The sequence below is a fragment of the Rousettus aegyptiacus genome, unplaced genomic scaffold (genome assembly GCF_014176215.1).
Source record: "Rousettus aegyptiacus isolate mRouAeg1 unplaced genomic scaffold, mRouAeg1.p scaffold_m13_p_14, whole genome shotgun sequence".
Classification (NCBI taxonomy): Eukaryota; Metazoa; Chordata; class Mammalia; order Chiroptera; family Pteropodidae; genus Rousettus; species Rousettus aegyptiacus.
Genome location: NW_023416289.1, coordinates 9,239,690 through 9,263,368, shown reverse-complemented (window position 1 = coordinate 9,263,368; position 23,679 = coordinate 9,239,690). Strand labels below are relative to the sequence as shown.

The 23,679-nt window shown below is 35.9% G+C and overlaps 1 protein-coding gene across 1 annotated transcript in view; it reads right to left on the bottom strand.

The window, feature by feature from the left end:
• The window catches only part of GLG1 (golgi glycoprotein 1), a 99,378-nt gene that overhangs the window by 41,277 nt on the left and 34,422 nt on the right, over nucleotides 1-23,679 (bottom strand). Inside the window, exons 2-3 of the mRNA XM_016143970.2 lie at nucleotides 2,402-2,434; nucleotides 362-448 (exon numbers count right to left, since the gene is read on the bottom strand). Coding sequence (XP_015999456.2) covers nucleotides 362-448; nucleotides 2,402-2,434 — 120 coding nt within the window. The remainder of the gene's footprint in view (nucleotides 1-361; nucleotides 449-2,401; nucleotides 2,435-23,679) is intronic.

Genomic DNA, 23,679 nt, shown 5'->3' with positions numbered 1-23,679 from the left:
ACTTAGAAATGTTTCTAAGCCCCCTGGGGAAACCATTTCGATATGCCTCAGACATAAGCAGATTGTGCAATGTGTGAGAGTGGCACTGATGACAGAAGCAGTTGTATTCTCTGGTTGGGGACCAACAGAGATTATCAACTTGTATGAGTCGACAGCATCCTACTGTTAGTCTAGGTGAATGTTAACAAAAAGAAATCTAATTACACCCGTTTTGGCCTCCGTCTCTACTAATACAGGTGTGAAAACCAAGAAAAGTAAAGTAACTAAATGAGTCATTGCTCCCTTAATGATTGGTCTGGTAAAGAGATGTAACTTTCTCTTCTATGCCATTAAAGACTCACAAAATTCTTTCACAACCTACCTCTGATATGGTAGATTTGCAAACCTCTCTGGCTACAGATTCGAATTTGGGATCTGTAGTTAGGTTCAGCTTATAATTCCACAACAACTAAGTACAAGAGAAAAAACAAAGAAACGAAAATCCAGTTAGTGTGAAATTTACCATCAGTTATAACAAACATGATGTATTATAAATCATGATAAAAAAAAATGATAAAAGTTCATTGCACCTAGTTGGATAAAGCATATTCACACTTCAGTTAACGTACAGAGAAGATAAAATGTCACTGCATTTAAAGATAAAAGGAAAAAAATGTGCAGACAAAATAAAACAACCATTCAGACACATTTTTTTTTCTTCTTTTACTTCAGAACAATTTTTTTTTAAGAAAAAAAAATTATAACTGGACTAAAATCTCTGGTGAACTTTTCAGAGAAAATATAAATAGGTAGTATAAGTTAAATTCCGCTTGAACCAAAAAGTCTAACCCAGAAGCTCAGATCTGGTGGGTTTAGTTGTAGGTTGCACAATCAACAGCACTTTCAGGGATTAATTTTATGAAGCTCAGAGTCTAGTTTCCAGGCATATCTTCATTCCTTTAAAACTCTTAACACCATATGGTAAACTCACCACTGCTTTTGTTACACTTATTCCTAAGTATTCAATTCTTTTTGAAGCTAATGTAAATTATTGTTTTAATTTCATTTTAAATTATTCATTGCTGGTCAATAGGAATGCAACTTATTTTTGTATATTAACTTACTACCCTGCAACCTTCAGTCCAATTATGAACATTAGAAAATTTCCCATAATAAAAGCTCAAACAACTAAAATTGAATTAAATGGGAAGATTTCTATTTAGATTCAATTTTTTAAATAAACATAGAGTTACTCAGATTTTCTACTTGTGTTAGTTTTGGAAAGTGTTTTCCTAAGAATTTGTCCACTGCGTCAGCATTGTCAACTTCACTGGCCGAAAACTTATTCAGAACTCTCTTATCTCTTGTTTAATGACATTAATTCATTCCTGGATTCCCTGCTAGGTGGAAAGCTATTCAATTTTTAATATTTGTTCCATTACCTTTAATAGGAAAAATTTAACACCAATCCACATGTATTAGATTGCTGGGGTTCTCATAGAGAAATACCACATCCTGGCTTTTTAAACGACAGAAATGTATTTCCTCGCAATCCTGGAGGCTGGAAGTGCGAGATCGAGCTGTGGACAGCGCTGATGTCTGAGGCCCCTCTCCTGGGCCTGGAGGCGGCCACCCCCATGTATCCTCACCCATTCTTTCCTCTGTGTCTCTGTCCTAATCTTGTCTTTTTTTACGATATCCATCCTTCTGCTTTCTGTATACTACTGCTCCCCTTTCTCCTTTCATATCCTTACTATTTTCCAGCTCTTTGGGGTTCTAAGGTACAGAGCTGCTTCTTTTTGGGTTTCCCCTCTGCCAGATTTGGTCTAATGATGAATTTTGAGATTTTTTTCTCTCTCTAATCTTTTGCTTTATAAATAATGCTACAACAAATATCCTTTTATGGACATATTTTAATCTATTAAGTACACATAAATTTCTAGAAGTAGAAATGTTAGGCCAAAGCATATATGCATTTTAAGTTGACTGCTTTATAAAGAAGTTTTCTTATTTATATTTCTATCCATAGGCTGGGGCAGAGGTTAGCAAACTTTTTCTGCAAAGGGCCAGAACATCAATATTTTAGGCTTTGAAGGACCTATAGTCACTGCTGCAGCTACTGAAACAATTTTAAAATACGGAAATCTAAAGCTGTAAACCTGATAAGCATAGAAACGATTATTTTCATATGGTAGCTGTAACTAAAGAAAAATTTAAGCTTAAATACAGAAATACTTGGCAGAACTTACTGTTTCTACAGTGGAAGGATATTTATCATGGCCCTTAAACAAGATTTATCGTCCTCTTTTTAAGAATAAGATAATCTAAAACTATAATGCTTCCCAAAACAGGAAAAGCATCCTAAGATTTGTCATCATATATATAAAGCACATATGGTGAATTATGAAAAAGTCATACTTACATGATTACAGTCTGAAGAAATCTCATTTTCAGGCTAAAAGGAAAAAAAGAAAGAGATGATGTTAAAAAAAAAAAAAAAAACTCTCAAGTTTTCACACACCACCAAAATAAACCCAAAACAAGAAATCTGCATATTCAACTGAGTATGTTTCTTCAATATAAGGAATAAAATAGGACATATATGTTTTAAACTGCTAAGGAGAAATATACCAGAAGAGACATAATCCCTTCCCCATCAATGAATGGTACAATCTAGTAATGGGGAAAATGGAGAAGAATGTACTAGAGATAAAGTAATAGTGACATAAGGATCTTTACATGGCACTTCATAATTCTGAAAGCTAAAGAGGATCAAGCATAATAAGGGTGTCCTTTCTTTAAAGAAAGCTATATATTCTCCATGAATACATTTGTTTTGTAAAACCAAGTACATCTACCAGAGATAAAATAAACTTTCAATTCCATGACAAAAAAGGTAGAGTAGGTTATGCCCAATATCGCACAGCTTTGCAATACACATCTCCTTTAGTTTCCTTGTTCATACCTTTAAAGGAGATATGATTGTAATAATACACACCATAATAAAGCACCATTTCCTTTGAGTTTCGTATCATTCCATCCTGCTCAAACAAAGTGAATTCTGTGTGCCTTCTATGAAATATTACCAATGCGAGCTGTAAAAGGTCATTTGCAAACTACAAAGATTGTTTCTATTCAAGGATAAATACAAGCGATAAAGAAAACAGTAAATATTAACAAATCGAGCAGCCACACCTAGCATCATTTCAAGAAAAAAGCTTCTAAGGAACTATTAATCCTCTGCAGGCTTTAGTAGGCATAATACTAATATAAAAACTTGCTTTTGTACTTAGTGATAAAATATATTAAAACCAACTTTAATATAATCTTATGATTACCTAGCAGTCTAACATATCAATTCTGAATTTTCTCCCTACTTGTCTAAGTGAGAATAGTTGTTTTAATGCCTTTTTTGAGGTGTTTTTCTGTGTCTCAGAAATCAATTTTCTTAGTATGAGTTAATTTAGCTTAATCCTGTTCCCTCCACTTCAATTCTATGTGTTTAATTTATATCTCTTAACAGTTTACTAAGCAAAAATGATCTTTGTTTAGGCAGTTTTCTACCTTATTCCCATTTAATCTCTTAAATTTTTTCAAGCAATCAGCAATTCTAGTTCTTTCTCAAAGCATGGAAGGCAATTAATATTACTATCATTTATTTTCATTTCTACTACTAAACAATAACTTTGCATTAAAGGGGCATTATTGAAAGAAATTCAGAGCATTGGAGAATCTTCAAAATACCAGTCAAATAAGTTGTAAGTTTCTCATGGAAAAAAAGTGTCGTCATGTTCACAGTCCACAGGACTTACATTAGCAAATTAATGATTGTTTTAATGGCTTGCTTCCCTACAGTGGTAGACTGAATTATTTCCCCCAATTTTTCACTCTTCTTTAACAGGATTTGATATCCAGATCCTTTGTCCTGTCATTTTGCACAGCCTCCTGTTAGGGACTGAGTATACATGTGCCCTGTCCACTGACATTAGGCTAGGCCGCTGACTTGCTTTGGCTGATGGGATTTTAGCAGACGCGATATGGGCAGAGGCTTTAAATGTGCTTGGGTGGTTTGGCCTGCATTCTTACAGTCCTGCCATTCCCCCGAGAAGAACGTGTCCGGGATGCTGCTAGTACAAGGAGAAGGAGAGACATGTAGGGCAGAGCCATCCCAACTGACGTGCATAGCCATGAGCAAGAAAAACATCTGCCATTATAAGCCCTTGAAATTTTGAAGGGGAAAAAAAATTGATTAATATACCTATCAAGCAAATGAAATAATGAAAATTCCAAAACTTTTAAGTTACAATTGGTAACAGCTATGATTTAATTTAGTGAATTTTATTACTAAGTACAGAGTACTGCAGCTTTTATGAAGGAATGACATAATCCACAGAGACACAAATGAACTACAAATTTGGAAACCAGTGTTTGGTTTCATTTCTTTGGTTGCCTTGATTTGCAACCGACAATAAACTGTTCTTAGTTTTTTCTTTCTTGATTCGTTTTCTCTACCAAGAAAGAGAAGATAACAATATAGGAATGCCACAGACCAAGGTTACGTTAAGCCTTTAATAATCAAAGAACTAAATAGCTACAAGGAATTTCTAAATGCAATTGCAAATAGCCAATTTTCAAAATCTAAAAAGGTTTTGAAAATCAAAGGACATAGTATTGGTCCAGAGAAAAATATAAAATACAAAGTAATATATCTAAACAGTGAGAACATGAGTAATACCAGTGCAAATTAACTATAAAGTATAAAAAGAAAATGCTACAATTTAGCACTCAGCCATTGGATAAGACACTAAAAGACAAAAATTTCAAGAACAAAAACAGATTCGGGTACTGACACGAGTTTGTTTCTCAGATTGCACCATTTCCGTCCTACCCCAAATAAATCATTTCATCGCACTTAGTATATTTATTTCTACAAAATTATAAATGGAGATGGGCTTGATTATCTCTACTTCTACAAGATGAATAATATCAGGAATAAAACCCAGAATTGCTAAGGCAGAATAGGGCTCAGGATTTTTTTCCTTTTGTTAACAATCATTGAAACAGTACTCTGAAATGTCCCAAGAAATTAATCAACACAAGTAAATACAGTACTGAATAATTATAATGTAAAAAAACTGTACTAGGCCTTGCTGTGGGCTACAGAAGAAAGATAAGACATTGTCTCTAACCTCGGGTAGTTTACAATCCAGTTGTAGAGATAAATGGTGCAATCAAGCAATTAAGCAGGATTAGGGACTTGAGCCCAGTCCAAAGGATTAAAGAATGATTTTAAAGAGGATGCTAGTCGTATAATCCCCCCGGGATTTAGGAAAAAAATAACAGACTCGCTCTTTTAAAAAGCTCATCCTCTCTATTTTAATTTTTTATAATGTATGTTAGAATAATTAATATTTTATGAATAGCTATATCTATTAGGCATATGCCTAATCATTTTTTCAAATGACAAGAATATGATCAAGACAGAGGATTAAGAGCTGAAACTTTCCTTCTGCCCAGTTTAGGGGTCCTACCCAACACAGCAGAGGCGCAGTGCTGGCTCCTAGCCTGTGGAAGCACAGGAGTAGAAGCTGAGTTTTGCCACATTATTAGCTGCTCTGTATCACTCTGGGGATAGAAATCTAGACTTCAAAAAGAAGAGTCTCTTACATGCAAGTGTTTCTTCACTAAAAATAAAATAACTGTTCTCTTAATAATGTAAAACTGGGAGAACTTATTATGAAAAGCTTCATAAATAGCTTTCTGTTAATTTAACAATCGAATTTTATAGAAAAGACTGCTGAAGTTGTATATATTAGTATCAATAAAGAAACTACGACGAATAAAAAGAGAACAAGACACATTCCCCCAACCCAACACATCAGTGACTAAAACAGAGAAGGAACTCAGTTAATAAAGAACAAATGATGCAAAAATAACACTGTAAAGGATTAAGCACTAAGTACTTGGAGACACCTGCCTGACTCCAATAAAGAATGTGACGAGTGCAGCAGGAAATAGTGAAAATTGTCACTTAACTGACTTTAGGGGCTACATTTATTTCTTACAACATGATGAACTATAAGATAAAAGGTACTAGGTTCAATTTTACAGATGAGGATATGGAAATACAAAGAAAATTAGTAACGTGATGACAGGTACATTGCTAGGAGGCAACAGAAGTGGATTTAAATAATAAGTAGCATCTAATACTTATTGCGATGCTTTCAGCTTGATTTCTCTCTAAGATGGCTTAGTAGGTCAGGTTGAGCATAGCGATGAGGGGTGGGGGGTGGGTAGGGGGAGGCGGTGGCTTTGGGAAGCGCAACAAAAAGAAATGTAGATAGGATGAATAAACAGAACTAGCGCTCTATAGTGATTGACAGATATGATAAATTTAGATGTAGGTACCCCAGTTAAGAAACTGATGGAGTAATTACACCAACTAGGGGTCTTGGATTAGCCCTTGAATAACTACAGCAAGTTATAAAAAACTGGGCTTAGTTCTAAGTAAATGGTTTAAATGTTTTGGGTGTTACTACACTTTAATCTCCTCATTGGGTATGCCAAAGCTGAAATAGTTGATTTTAAGGCTTAAAATCCCTAGCCTTCCTTTAAGTTTTATAAATTCTGAATGGATTTTAAAGAAAGAAAAAGAATAGTAGAAGAAGAAAAACAGACTAATAGAGTATTCAGCTACAGAAGCTGTGTGATTTGGGGTGGGTCACTTCTCCAGACCCCTGAGGACTAGAACAGGTTTTTCTTCACCTAGGATCCATGCATAGACTTTAAGAGTGAGAGTGTCTTAAATCTGAATACAAACTTTTGTGTGCAAGTATTCTTCTGAGAAGAGAATCAATCCACAGTTGTCACCATAATCTCAAAAAGATTCATATGACAAGGAAAAATTAAGAAATACTGGTCTAAAATGACTGAGATTATTTAGCTTGATGAGTCTATAAAATCTGAGACATGGAATATGAAAATAGAAATATTTATTGAATTCCACATCCTTTAATGCTGATAATTTGCATGTTATGATTGTGATTTCTTTCTTCATTTTAACCATTCTCTGCTGGTCAAATTAACAACAACAGGTTTTAGAATAAACTTTTCAAAAGCTTGAGTCTGAACGTTCTGAATTAAATCGATCATTACATTCTTTTAAGAGGATAGTTTTTATAGAAAGTACAAGTCTGAAACTATAATTTCCCCAAGGTGAACAGGCTGAGTTAATGAGTCTGGCAGGAGAAATGAAAGCATTCACAAAAGTAACTTGGAAGCTGTCCCAGTTTCTGAAACAGAAATGCTTCAGACTTGGATTGTGTCTAAAATATGGAACATTCTACAGTTACACTGACTGAAGTTGAATTACTCACCAGATTATACCTGGTACTTATAAACTAAGTGACAACAGACTCTGTTTATTAATCACCTGAGAGAAAATAAAACAAAAAATCATCAATAGTATCAGTGCTTCCACGGTCTTGCAAAAATATGAAGGCTAGTAGCACAATCAGAAAAAAAAAAAACCCAGCAATCTGAAGGCTGGAAAACAACCTGATGCCTCCTTTAAGTTAGAGACATTCACTCTGCTGCAGCAGCACATAAATTCTTCCGGGAGTTTATTTATTAAGAACCCAATAAACTCCCAACTATAAGAGCAATCTGCTTATTAACTTGGCTCAAGCCACCCTCTCCTGCCCATCAAAAAAGCAAACTTAATATAGTTAGTAATGATTAGATAAACCCAGTCTTTTAGTCTTGATAAATTCTTCCTGCACTAGTGTTAACTGAATCTTAGCCCTCAATCTGATTTATAACTAAGTTACTCTTAGTGCCTTATCCTGGCTCAATTAGAGTTAATTTTTCTTATTTGTACCCAGGGAGAGCTGCTAAGTGTTTTTTTTTTTTAAAGTGATCAACAAAGGCTTCGTGCCTGCCAACAATGTTCTGATTCACTAAAGAGTTGCTCTTTTGTATGATTTTTCAACATTCATCCATCTTTTCAAAAAAGGATTTACAGTACAGGTCCACTGGGAGATTAACAAAAGGTATGAGATAGAGATTACAGATGCTGGCTCTCAAGTAAATTAGTGTGGTAGAGGAGATAAAACACGAGTCTACACCTAACTATCAAACAAAGCTGAATGTGGAGTTTGTGGGGGCCTGATAAAGAATGAAAAAAATACCATCAACCCCCATGCATAGGATGATAGAAAATCAGAGACTCTAATGGAAGATGGTACACCTGAGTTGAGCCTTAAAAGGAGTTTGTAATTTGGTGCTGTGATGCTATGCATACACTGAGGAAGATGAGATGAGGTTGTCGAAAGGCATTCTGAGTAGAGGGTAGAGACTTGAGTGAGAAAGCAGGGAACCCTATGGTGACCATTCTCAGGTTTATATATTTGGCATCTTCAATATATAATGGGATAACTATGAAGTTTTAATGAAATCTGAACAATAATGATCTCCCATAATTCAAGTTAATATGTTCTAAACAGTGTAGAGAGTGGTGATTTACTGTTATTTATCTGAGTGCTTCTCCAGTAGATAGTAACAGCTGGGAAATACTGTATAGTTATCTTTTAAAAAATCATTACACATTTTATTAGCTTTAAAGATGGAATAAGAACAGCTACTTCAGAAACTAGAGACATTCGAGCACTGATCTAGTCACAGTTTCCACACAACTGAAGAAGTTTACACCAAACAGACAAAAAACAGGACAGAAGACCTATGTAAAGATTTTAAAAATTCATTTCTAGAAAGCAGGTCAGATGGACTCAAAGACCTCACTGAATGTGGGAGAACCAATGGAAAGCAATAGAAAGCTTTCTAGTGGGTATAAAGGTAGGAATCAGTCCATGTAATTGAGAAAAAGTTGTTCTTCCTCTGATCTAAATGTTCGTCTCTTGTCTGAGTTCAGAGAAAAGGTCCTGATCACTTGAAGTGGTTGTCAATCAAGGTCCCCTTCATTTTTGCTTTCTTGGCTTCCAGTTCAGCCAGCTCCCGTAGACTCCTTTAGCTCATGCCCTAGAGCTCCAGCTGTTTTTCAGTCACTGTGGCACCCTGCGCGGACGAGTCAGCAACTTCCCTACCCACAGTCTCCTCTACCTCTTCGTCAACAGTAGACACAGTGACAGAGCTGTTAAACTGACCAAATGGAAATAGTCAAAATTATAATAATTTATCATTTTCTGTGCCCAGAGCAGAAAACGTCAAATGCTAACTAAGGATACAGAACAGTAGTTTCCCCAGACCCCCACCAGATGCCTGAAACCATGCACATACTATGTTTTTACCTATGCATACAAACCTATGATAAAGTTTAACTTATAAATTAGGCACAGTAAGAGATTAACAACAATAATAAAATAAACAATGATAATATACTGTAATAAAAGTTATGTGAATGTGGTTTCTCTCTCTCCCTTACCCCTCTCTCTCTCTTTACCTCTCTCTCAGAATGTCTTATCATAATCTACTCACCTTTTCACTTAAAAGAAGATTTTATGGTTTCTTTTTAGCATATCCGAATTGCATCACTACTCTTGCACTTTGGGGCTATTATTAAGTAGAATGAGGGCTACTTGAACACAAGCACTGCAATGCTGTGATTGTCGATCGGATAACAGAAATGACTAATGGCTGGGTAGCACATACGGTGTGGATACACCGACAAAGGGATGATTCACATCCTGGGTGGGGCAGGGTCGGATGGCAGGAGATTTGAGCGCACTACTTAAAATGGTGCGCAATTTAAAACTTATAAGTTGTTTATTTCTGGAATTTCCCATTTAATGTTTTCAGACCACAGTAGTCCGCGGTAACTGAAACCTTGAAAAGCAAATCATGGATAAGAGGGGACTATCATAATCCAGTTTTGAACCAAAACTGCATCATTACATTGGCAAAAGGCTACAGGTTGGATTATGATTTTACAAACCTTAAAGTTTATGTGAAATTTAAATGACAAAAAAACATTTAATTTTCTCTACCATAAGAAACATTATGAACAAAGGTCTTTCTCCAGTTTCCTCCCTATTTGACTATCATAAATTAGAAACGAAGATACCTATAAACTGTAGGAGGCGGGTAATCCTCAAAAGAATGTTTAGAGATTATTTCTTTTCGCATATAGAGTTCAATCTTTTTATCAATTTCCCATTTGGGACTACCCAATATTCAAGAAATGTAGAACCGTTTTGTAACAGCGAGGATTTTAAATCCAATTATGGCCTTGCAAAGACTCTGCCTCATTTCCCCACTGTGAATGAATGAGTTTCTCTGGGACTAAACCATCCTCATGAAAGCCTACCATCAGTGGGGAGGGAAGAGCTACCTAGAAGATGACTCAGAAATCTAGGCCGCAGTTTGGTGCTGGTGGGGAGCATTTTTACCTAATTTATGGGGGAAGGAAACAGAGTTAAGCATTCTATCAAATGCTTGGCCAGATTCCCCTTTAGCCTCAAGGGAAAAGATCTCAGATAGGTCTATCACCTTGGCTCCTGGCCATGGCAGGCACACAGCTGTAGGGGGAGAAAAGCCCTTGTTTTTCGTTGCCCAGTTGCCTGGGTAAAGTCGGTTTTGGTGCCCATGTTACAAGAGTGGCATTATTAGTCAGTCTAAAGTGGCTAACATTTACAAATTGTTTTGTTAGAGATTCACCAAAAAGGCCATCGGCAGGTCCTCGAATAAGATCACTTCATTCAATGTTATTTGGTTATAACACTGATGAGATGCTGAAGGAGCTTACGTCCTCTATGTTCCTATTTTCACCTCAGTATTCAGGAAGCAAAGCCTCAGGCCTTTACATGGGACACAGCCTCTCTGTAATATGTACTACGTAAAATCCACAAAATGTAACATTCTAAGACATTTAATATACACACTTAGGTTATAAACAGTACTGTACACATATATAGGTCTACTCGAAGTCTTTGGTTAAGAATCTTACATTATGAATGTTAGTGGCTAGTTATGCCAGTAACATAAAAGAATTCAGAAGCATATATATGAGTCGATTAACTCATAACAGATTTTTAAAATAAAAATTTAGGACATAAGCCATACTAAGATATTTTAGAATATTTTATCTAATTAAGTTACTGAAAACTTTTAGCCAGATTTCTAATTTTTAAACTTTCTCTAAAAATTACCAAATACACATTTTAAAACATAAAATATGGGGCAATTTTGTCCTATGACCAAGTTAATGAAAGCGAGACAAGAAAGTGACTCCATTAACACTTCCTATCCAAAATGCTTGACGCTGAACAAATAATTTCAATACCCATGACTTACCAAAATAATTTATTCAACTGGTTACTAAAACTGTCCCAGCTTTTAGAACAAAGAATAGAATAGAAAGTGTATAAGAATAGAAAGCTGACTGTTAAGGGTGGAAAATTTTCAAATGGCCAACCTCTGCTTCTGTAAACCTGCTTGCCTGTTTGATGTGGTTCTAGGCTTTATAAGCTACCTCCTCTGGAAGCTTGGGGCTGATCTCCTCTAACCCTGTGTGGTAGAGAGTCAGTCGCTGGCCAGCTAATAAAGGCTCACAGTTCATCTCAATTGGCTCTGTGGGTCTTAGATTTGACCGTACCACAACATTGACATCTCTAGTTTAAAACTGCCTCTTACTAGCTCATTTTGGGACTATGAAAAATTTCAGTGTTTCTGGTTTTATTTTGTCCCTTTGCCTCCTTGGAGGTGGCAGTACCCTCAGTTAACACAAAATTCCCGTGACTTTGAGTTACTGCCTCAACCTGTTTCCTAATTCACCAATAGCTTATTTAATGTAACTATACTCACTCTTTAAAAATATCAGCAAAACAAAAACAGAAAAAACAAGCAGCAGATTATTTTTTCGTAAGGTGACTAATCACCTTTGCCTTAACATTTAAGATTAAGCAGATCTAGCTTACACATAATTAATTGCCACCATAATAGATCAGACACAACAAAAGCGTCTTGCATCTGTGTATCGGCTTAAGGCTCCAGTTTCTATTTACAACAAAGTTCAAAAAATTTTTTCATATTTAGCTTTCTTTTTTGCATAATGAGGAAGGCAACTGACTGGCTAGGGCTGTGCAACTAATTCCAATTCCTATTCTACCAGGTCACTCGGGCAACAACATGGAAAAAGGTAATTGTTAATCTCATTCTCCGCACTTAGAATGCTTTGAATTTGAACCATGGTGAAAAGAGAAAATCAGTTTTTCAAACCTTTCTCCTATCAAAATTAGAGCCATACCTTCCTGAAGCCCTATTACAACTCCAGGAGTATAACTACCAGCTCACGACAGTTCACATCTATGAAAAATATCCCCTTTCCAAAGAGAGGGATCATCTGACTTGTCTCTGATACCAAAAATTGTATTCGTGTGATGCATATAATATTTTGATTTAATCCACTGATGAAAGTTTAAGCTTGCATTTTCAGGAAAGAATAATTCAAAGTTTTAAAGTCAATATTCAATATCAGTTTCTGAATAAGAATCTGACTCACAGGAAGCCCTTCAGCAGCTCCACCGTTCTAAAAATATCTGCCAAGGGATACTTTATTCAATCTGAAATTGAATAAGAATTTCAAATCTATGTTCTTAATTCTTACTTGGTGCAACTATGACACCCCAGAGCAGACAATGACACAAATAATTTTGTTGACATAAATTTGGCTCCAAGTTGTATCTATCTTGAAATTCTTCCTGAAAATATTAGAATCCTAATGAAATAAATTCTTAGTTGATCGAAAGAACCCCACAGTCTCTGGAAGAATTTTTCTTCTTCTTTTTAAGATAAGTTACATTGAAAGAAGTTCCTGGAAGGCAGTAACCACAGCTTGTACTACCATAATACTAAGCACACACTGGCATTCTATGTACCATTGTTATTTGGTTGACGGAAATTTCTATCTTACCTCTACGTGTCCGAAGGCAAACCTAAACCTGTCAGTCTCTGGGGCCACAATGAAATCAACAGCTTCTCCTAAGGTTTTCCTTTCTGATCAATTTTTTGGACCTTTAAATTTTAATACCAATTTTCTAACATAGCCCCCAAATTAAGACCAAAAATGTTCAATGACTTCAAGCTGATAGGACAGGAAATGATTAAATAAGGATGCCAAGGAGCACTGGTCTCAGAAAATTAAGCCCACTATTTTGGTTTCTTGAAAAAGCAATAGGGAAGAAAAGGATTATCAAGAATTACGTTTCTGGAATTCCTCTGCACACCTCTAAAGGAATTCATCACCATTATTTATTTCAATCCATTCCCCCAGAAGAAACTGGTCATTTCAAATGAAGCTTTTAGAAATGACCAAGAAAAAACCCCATGTGAATAAACACCAATGGATTAGATCTGAAGGGAGAAAAAAGATAACTTGCAAGTTATTGCAAGCCTAGTTATCTCATGAGGACAATTTTATCTTTTTAAACTTCCCCCCAAATACATTCTTTTAAGAATTTCTAAAAATTAGATATAAACTGGTTACAACATATGTATAAGGTAACTTTTCAGATATCGATTTCATGTGAAATCTCAATAAATTCTGTTTTCTTTTGTTTGTTTGTTTGTTTGTTTGTTTTTTATAAGCACCTATTTGGGAAAGATAGAAGACTAAGGTGTCCTAGGCAGTGGGGGTGAGGTGCATGGCAGTGATGGTGGATGAGTATCAGTCAACCTCATATAATGGGCAGAAAACACCCACGTTTCCGTAGGCCTGTTGGGAAGAAACATTGAAAGAAAAAGGGACTGAGTGAGAAGTGAGAGAGAAAAATAAAACAGAACTAAAGAGCAAAAGGTGATTATGTCCCTAAGATAACAAATGGAAAAATAAATCAAAAGGAAAGAATGGGAAAGCCATCTCTTAGAAAGAAAAAGCCCTTTCCTTAATTTCTTGCCAGTTGTTAGAAAATACATTCTTCCTAGCCCTGGAAGTCTAAGTCAGCAAAGACTATGCATAAAACTTAAAATGCTCTCTATTCAACTAAAATTTGCTGCTAATTAAAATAAAAAAGAACTTTACTCTTTTGTAAAGGGAAAATACAAACAGTGGTATTTACTTACTGAACAGAAAGTAATTGTGTCAAACCACTGCAAACAGACATTCAATTTGTTATGTGAACAGCAATCCTGTTTTATGAGAAAGGGAACTATAAATTATGCTTTTGTTCTATAGACTGGAAAACTTCTCTTACAGTATAAGGGAGAGGAGAGGTAAAAGCTAGAAGAATCTGTCTTAGCCTTAATTAAAAAATAGTTATAAGGGAAACATAAGTTGCTATGTGTCTTAAACTTTATAGGATCCATTGATTCTTTAAACTGTGTAACTTTAATAAAAAATAAAACTTAAAAATACTAAATTATAATAAAATTAAAGCTGATAAAAGAATTCTGAAATTTGTTAGAGATCTTGTTACTAAAATTGTGCTGAGTTTATTCTTGTGAATCTCAAACCCTAAAACTGACAGAATGAGAATTTACTACACGTCCTATCAAGGCCTGATCTTGACTCAGCCCTCCACAGATTACTGACTCCAACTACATGTCACACTTATACTACTTAAATTCAGATTGACTGTATTTGGTATTTAGGAGGTGACTTCAGAGTTGGTCATTTCTTAGACGTGGAAGTGGGGTAAAGAAGAATGAAGGATGATGGCTGCCTCAGTTTCCAGGCTGGACGACAAAGGAGATGGTGGTACCTTCACTGAGAAGTGAAATTCAGGCCCAGTGGGCTGGGAGTAATAGGTACTAAACTCAGTTCTAGACTGAGATTGAGGTACCTGTGGACGTCCCTAGTACAGCTTGTAAATAGTAAGTTGCTCAATATTTGTTTCGAGAATAACTGAATAAGGTTATTAAAAGTGGAGGGGTTCAAAAGAGGCCTCTCTCAAGCTGTGCCACTTTAGCATGTGAATTATTTTGAGCTGAAGGCAACTGAAACAAGAAACTTTCACCTCTCCCTCAAAGAATTTAAACTAAGGGCCTTGCCCATGATAAGAGTTATCATCAGAAATAATTTTTGGTGACCTATATATAGGGCAAGGAAAACTTTTAATTACTGAATATTTGTCCTTCACATCCTGCTAATGACCTTCCTCTCCCGCTTGGAGCCCAAAGGTGGCTGACCTCATCCTTGGCTCAGAATGTCATACATACCTCATTTTTCCTTTCCGTTTCTGAACCTCTCTCATGTATGTTGGGTTCCAATATGTATGTATGTAATTAAACTTGGTAATTTCTTTTGTTAATCTGTCTTGTGTCTATTTAATTATTAGACAAACTGAAAGAATCTAGAACAGTAAGAGACAATTTTATCCTTCCCCACAAAAACGAATAAACAGGACCCATGATAAATAAAACCTACCTGTGTTTATTTTCAGGAGAATAAGCTAATTTTATACTGGAAAGCCTTAACGATAATTTTATAAGGCTGAGAAACATTTGGATGAAGGTCACAATGAACTAAATGACTGCTCTAGCATAGAACAAAGAACAGGCAGAGGATAATTATCAGGAAAACATAACAGACCTACTTAACAAAGGACAAAATACACAGAAGTGAGAGAAAAACGGTGATTAGTTCCTTATACGTGTCATGTTCTAAACTCTTTCCATCATGTAAATTTCAATACTTACAATACTTACACCAACGCCTAAGATCAATATTTGCAAACTCTTTTCCTTCTGGATATTTAGTCAGGTAAGTGGGGTGAGGAGAAGAAGAGATTATCATAGTGGTGGAGGGGTATTAGGACTTAAGAGGTACTAAAATATTATTGATTGTATTCTGAAATGTACACTTTCCTTTCTTGTAACAGTCATGCAAAAGCTTCTTTCTGAAGTTAAGTAAGAGATTCCATGAAGTTCTGAGTATGTGTTTTCATAATGTGGCCAAATGCTAAACCTGGTAGAAAAAAGAGCTATACGACTCAACCGATAGGATCCCATAGTATCATAAAATCTTAATATATCTTGGTTAATATTTTGGCTTAAAAGGTTAAGCACATGGAGAGCAGTGGCTTTGCTTTATGCCAGGTGTCTCCAAAGGGTGTGAGTTTCCTAGTGTGACAGCAGTCACACCATATGGTGCTACTTTCATTGGCATGGGCAGGACAGAAGCTGCCAAAAACGGAGTGTGCTATTTTGGGCCATAAAAAATGATTAATCCCAAATATAAAACATAAGAATTTTCTAAATTAAAATATATTTTTTAATTTTAAGGCTTCTAAACTATTGGACTTTTATAACTCAAGGCTCGATTGGGCAATAGCTCTCAGTCTTTGAAATAAGACAAAGACTCAAACAAAAGTCAAGTGATGGGGAATAAGCCTGGCAGCAAATCTCTGAAAAAAAATTTTTTAAAGGATTTAAATGAAACCTCTTTATAGTTATACCGTAAATATAAAGAAATAATGTACAAAAATGGCTTTTGAAATACTGTTTTGGTAACATCAAGCAAGGGCGGTAGATGTGAAAAGCTAAAATACAGTTTCACCAAAGGGATGGATTCTATATTTCTCTCTAGCCACTTCTTCAAGTTTCTGACAATAAGACCCCTCCAACTACTCTAATAAGATAATCTCATGTTTGAAATTAGAGCAACCTCGAAACTATTCACATTGAATCCAACAGACAAACTGTTTAAATCTTACAAACTCAGCCCTAGCTTTGAGTAACTAGGTCCAGGATTGTAAAAACAATTTCAAATGCTTAATTCAAAAAAGCAATTTTTGAGCTTCCACAACTGTTTGAATGATAGTTTTTCCCTCCAAGCCTGTTCCTTTTTCCTGAATTAGGTTAATTACTATAGGTAATAAAAATAGCTTTTAGTTTGCCCTGAGCTGGCAAAATGCATTTTATGGACTGCTTTACATGAGGCAATAAAATTTTAAGAATTAGGTTAAATCTAAAATCACACAGTGAAAACTCCATTTTCCTGCCCACCCATACCTTGCACAACAATAAAAACAAATTATCTAGAGTACAATTATAAACTCAAATAACATTCAAGTAAGGATTTTGGCCTGGCCAATGCAAAAATGGAAAAACATTCATACAAACTACTGTGGTTCTCAATATGCATCAATATCAGCATCTGCAAATTCTTGGACCCCCACCATTGTCCTATGGAATCTGTGTTCTAACCAGGCTTCCAGGTGATTTGATGGATGCTCAAGCATACGAACCACAGAGGTAAAAAGTACTTGGACCTTTGCAATAAGATAAAGTATGCCAAATATAGATCATTACTGGAAGAGAAGGGACATCTGTTCTTGCCTTGGAAAGGTTACTACTCATAAGTGGTGGTGCAAGCTACGTAAGGGTCCCTGCGGTCATAACCTTCAGAGCAGCTCGCCTAGCCTTTCAACACCAGTGCCGTCACCCGCTGGCTATGTGCTCCAGAAGCAAGAGACCTGAGCTAGCAGTTGATACTCAGCTTTTACCTGGAAAGACTGACACTCCTGAGAACCAACTTGTAGGAAGGTACACCTTACCTAAATTTGAATCTTATTTATTTCATCTCCCCTTTTGCCTGGAACAATAGTATAATTAATCTACCATTGGTTTGGAGTATTTCTTTATTGGCTTATTAAGAGATATTATCCTGTATACTACTGGCTTGTGAAATATTGTCAATTATAATTCCCACGGTGAATCTGTGTTAAATTATTGGCAAAGACAATCCAGTTAGTTTCTGAGCATAATTTGCCCTGTACAAAACACTCTTTCTGACATCAACTCTCAGATCTTTTACTGAGTGTGTTAAACAATTTATGGACAAAAAAGGGTGCTTTAACAAATCATAAATTCCTAACTGGGCAGATGCGTAATCATGCCCCAGACCTATAGTTTTTTTAGTGAAAGGTTTTTAGGCCAGCTCTGTCCATGGTTCTTGTGCATCTAGGTTAACACACTTTTGAAATACAACAAGTCATATTCCTTAGAGGTGTAACCACCCTCAAGAGAGCTTGTTAATAGTCCTGTAATCCAATCCCCACCTTCATGTAATCTTCTTTCAGTTTCTTCCTTAATTTCAAATGCATAAAAGAAACCGCAAACTGTTATTCTCCATGAATTTGAGATCTTGCTTCCCAGCAATTTGTTGTCAGTTTTGGCTCAAATATATTCTTATAAAATTTCTAGAGGTTTGGACATTTCTTATGTCAATATTAATTAGGTGTAGTATGGCAGGATTCTGAAGAAGCCCACCCAGAACCACGGCAGACCCAGACCAGGTGGCAGGTACCAACAACAGCCCATTTTCCCCACCCATTCCCTGCTTTGCATTGGGTAAATGTGGGTGAGTTTTCTCTTGGAATCCTGGGCCTTCTTGCTTTAAGCAGCAGGTCTACGACTTTATTGGAGCTGTTCTTAGAAAATCCCTGAGGTGGATAAGGGTTGAGAGAACCCAGGGAAAGGGATGAGTGTGGGGGAGTGGGTTGCTGCTTTGAATTTCAGCTTTTCATTGAACTGCTTACTGAGACTCTGAGGAAATTTTTTGCTAGTTAAATAAGAGATTGAACTTTGTTAGCTCCGAAAGAAAAAGGACACTTGCTTCTCCAACCCAAATAGCTGGGAAGCCAGCAGGAGAGCAGAGGCCTTGTGGAGAGTAGGGTGACCTAAAATGGGTTCACCCTGTGAGAAGGGCCCATGCCTTAGAAAGAGCTGTGGTTCCAGCAGTGTCTGCTAAGATCTCGCCGGCCCTTGCTCAGGTATTCTTGAGCGACTTATAATTTTTGTGGGGTTGCCTGAGGAAATTTTCCTCTAGGGGGTGAAACAGTTCTATACAGATACGGCATTTGACTTATCTGGAGATGTGCATGTAAAGGCTAGTTTTCCCTACAAGTTTGTTCGGACTCTACGGATCTCAAAATCAACCTGAGAAGTCAGGCCTTTGAGGCTGACAAGCACCATGACAGTCATCCTCCCATTAATACTAAGGTGGCTGTGATCAGGATAATTTGATACTTCAGTACTAGTCTTTTGTGTGCAGATTTGGAAAAAGCCAGCTATAAAATTAGGCAGGATGAATGGAAAACATTTAATTGGTCTCCTGAAGCTTCGAAAAGAGGATTTAGATAAATGGATCAACCTATGATGTTGTTCAGGTGTCAATCCAATTCTTCGAGATATTAAAAATGGCTGTCCTTATTTTCAAAGGGGGAAGGTCATTTAGAACTTGCCTTGTCAAGGACAGATATATATGTGTATTGTAAATTCTTCAAAAACAAAATTTGGATCCAACTATTCTTTATAAACTAGTGAGTTTCTCTCATGGCTAAAAGATCTCGGTGTCTGTCTATATGTGTCTACATATGTATGTTGTAAGTGTAGGATAATTTTCTACCTCTGGGTGGTTTTCTTAAGATTAATTTAAAGACAAGCACTTATAAGGATTGGGTTTTCTAAAATTCTCAGAAATATAGAAACTAACTAAAATGCTTTTCAAGTTCGCATGACTAAGATTAATCCTTAGTAAATAAAAGCTGGTTTAAGTTTGTTGGTTTAAGTAGAAAAGACATGTCTTTTGAGTTACTGATATTAAATGTAACATTATATTTTCCCTAGGCTTACAAAAATAAGTCCATGTTAATAACTGACTTTGATGTCTATGAAATATGTTTTTAGAGGTTATAAAATGTCTTCATAAATTTGCCAAGCTAAAGAATGCTAACTGCTTATTTCTTACTTTTCATTAGAAATTGAGGTTTTAAGGATTAAAATTTCAATATATGTAGGAATAACTTTGTGGTGTTCCAAAAGAGTCCCAGGAACACTTCAAAAGTTTCTTTTTTTTTTTTTCCTGTCAACATGCATGGGAAGCACTGAAAAATAGAGACAGAAAAAAAGTCTTAAGTATATTGTACAGGTAAACAATGGTTGTAAATTCAACGAATTGCTGGGACTTTGGGAAACCCAAGACGCCCACTTGGCACTTTTTGGCTCCCTGGAAAATTCCATTTTTCATCACAGTGCATTTAAGTCAGACTTAAATTAGATGAAGGGACATATGACCTGACATTATTGAAAGGTGACATCTTACATTATTGCCAACGTTTGATAAAGTCATTTTGAAAAAATGCCAAATTTGAAGCTGCTTCCTTTCACAGACAGTTCCCAGGAGACAAAGACTTTTGATTTTGTTTTTGTTTTGTAAAGGACATCAAATAAAAGATACTCTCCAACCTCGCTGGAAGAGACCTTATGAGGCACCTAACTGCAAAGGGACATCTACTCTTGTCTCTGACACTTGCCTCCACCTACAATGGGCACCAAAGACTCCTAGAGGATGATGATAAGCCACTGACATCAGAGGTAGATAGCTATCCCAAGACAATGACAAGGCCTGCATGCCTAAGGACGAATATTGAACTCAGAATGCATTTTGTTTGATTCTTTTTACCTGACTGCTAATGATATTAGCCATAATAATCGTTATACTTGTCTTTGGATTTATCTATATAGTCCAACTGTTTATGATTACTGAACAAACATAAGATAACTATTAATACTTTTCATGGTTTATGGAAATGTTATTATTAGATACCAAGTTCAGAAAAATGAGACAGAAGCAAAACTCAATCTTGATAGTTCGCAGGATAGAAATAATCCAGAAGTTTTTTGTTTGTTTGTTTTGTAATGAAAGCCTTAAGACCTGACTGCTATCACTTACCTGACCTTCCTCTTTGGGAAAAGTCTGGCCTCAACTCACATCCCACGATTACAGTATTATCCCATCTCCAATGGTCACCAAGACGATGTGCACTGAGACTTCCTAGGAATGAGCCTTCCTAGCACTGGGAGATCACACTATCTTACCAAAAGGATGGTCATGAATTCATCCTTTGAATCGATTTATGATCAAAAAGGGGAAACTGGAAAGTAACCCCACAGGGTGATCTGATCGTAAATTCCTAACTGGGCAGGTCCTGGGGAGTAGTCACACCCCAGGATATAACTCCTTATCTTTGCCTTAAGCAAGTCCTGTCCATTGTGCTCGCTGCATCTAGGTTAACACGCCTTTGAAATACCCTCTTTTAGACCCCTCCTTTTAAAGCTTGAGTTTCACTCTCCTGTAATCCAATCCCTTCCTTGCTCCCTCCCACCTTCACATAATCTTCCTTACATTTCCTCCTCAATCTCAAATGCATAAAAGAGACTGTACAACTGTTATTCTCCACAGTACTTAAGAGCTTGCTGCCTGACATATGTTGTCAGTTTTGCTCAAATAAACTCATAAAAATTCTCTAACAGTTTGGATGTTTCTTACATTGACAAAACTTGACAGTATGAGTTAAGTAAATGGTAATTTTCTGGAACATACTTTAAAAGAAGTATTCCATAGATTCCATTGCAGTTTCAACTCCAGTTCTTACACTTCACCATTATTTTGTCTTCTTGTGGCTGCTAAAAGCTGAGTTTTTACTGTACACTCACATTCCATAATTTGGTAAATAGCACTTTTATAGAAATAGCCATGTGGTAGGACTCACAAAGATACAAATTACCAATCTAGATTTATTATGGGATTATTAAAATCCTCAACCAAAGCATATGCATCCAACATTCTCAGCCATGGCAAAGTGGTTTACAACACTGGCAAGTCTCAGAAATCTTTAAGAACCATGTCCAAAAGAAAATAGTCACCTATAGAAAATACTTGAGAATTAGTGTTCGCACATCAGTCTTGTGGAAAAAAAATTAAGCAATTCCTCAGTATTTCTTATTTAAACCCTACTTTGTTCCAAAATCATTTAAGACAGGATTTCTTCAATAAATGAGTTGAGACTCCTATACTTTTCTCAATATATTACTGTTAAATATCAGTTGGTCACTTAAAATCAGATGGGACTTCATTAAATCATGATGAAAATCAACAGTCAGGAAAAGAACTAAGTTATGGACAGAAACTCCGGTAAAGTACATGAATAAAATGATCTTTTGATGGATGTATCTCATTCATATTCATTTCTTCAACTTGTGAATTCAATGACATCACTGTTTGTAACTTTAACTTTTGCTGAACAGTGGAACTACTGACAGACACTCGAATAAATATGAGATGCTAATGTAAAAAGATGCAATTTCCTTCAGTTTGTTTTTCTGATGAAATGGAAAAAGTAAAAACCATCATTAAAATTTTTTTTAAAAATCAGTTATAACTTGCTTCGAGATACCAAGTAGACGGACTATTCTCACGCACTCATCAAATGACCACTGTGGTGGTTTTACAAATACGTGGTGGTTCACAAATTGCAATGTTTCCTTCTTTGAATACTGGTTCAGGTCATGAAACTCCCCAATTCATAATCTAGTCTTTGTTAAGTGGCTTTGTTCCAGACTGACAAAAAGTTCAATTGTTCATGTTGTGAAAGGATGCACTATACAGAAGAAAAAAAACTTAAACTTAGCACAAGTTTCCTTTAAATCTGTCAACTCCATCAGTACATTTAAAATGTAATTCCATTCTCCCAAGAATGATTTGCAACTATTTTTGTGCTTCTGTCTAAAATAACCAGGTATAACATCAAGGCTCCTGTTAATGTGTGTTAATCAATTTCTATAGCATAGTCCAGCAGTGGTGAAATTGTCACTGACTGCAAAGGATGGCAGAAAAGTCTCCTGCTCCTCCTTCAATGGAAAGAACCAGGATCATTCATTCCAAGGATTTCTCTCATATGCTACCTAAGGAACCTGGTTTCTATATATAAACCCTTATACCTTGCTTTCTGACATCAGATGTTCCAAAAGTATGGAGTAGCAACAGATTAACTTTATTATGTTCTCCTTGAACTAATTAATGAAATGTGCTCCCATTCCTGAACATAGGTTGGTCAATGGCTCAGAAACAATTAGTCTAGGATTTAAACGATTTTTGTGGAAAAAAAATAGTCCTTAATTCATACAGGGACAATTATAAGCTGGTAATAATTCGCCTACTTTATATTACAGTAAGAGTGAATTCCTAAATCACAAACAATTCCTTTAGCTTTTATTATAAGAAAGCAAAAATAATCCATTAGAAAAGATGTTGCAAACAAGCAACGATAAGAGCCTTTTGATTATTTCATCATTTCATAAAACTTGACTTTGAATACTAGAAGTTGTTGTACTAGAAAGTTTAAAGTTTTTACTAAGAAAAATGGACTTCCCTCCACAAAATTTTTAGTGTTTTAGAACTTTCTGTAGGAAAAAATCTTGACTAAAATTATGTATCTTATACCACAGGGATCCAATCCTGTCTGTGGAAGATAATTGTGGTATCCTTTTTTTCCCCTAACTATTTAACATATGAAATGAAGAATGGTAGGAGAGTGGCAAAGGTGGGGGGGGGGGGGGGGGGGGGGGGGGGGGGGGGGCCGGCGGGCACGGTTTTTTGATTTTTTTTTTACAGCTTTATTGAACCATAAGATGATTGCTCACATTTATAGTGCAGTTTGAGTTTTTTTTTTTCAATTACAGTTGGTATACAATATATTAGTTTCAGTTGTACAGCACAGTGATTAGAGATCTATACAATTCACAAAACGATCACTCCAATAAATCTAGTACTCCTCTGCTCTTTACATACAATATTATTGACTATATTTCTTATGCTATACTTTATAGCTCCATGACTGTTTTGTACTATCCATTTGTATTTCTTAATCCTTTCCCTTTCTCACCAACCTCCTCAAAACCTCTCCC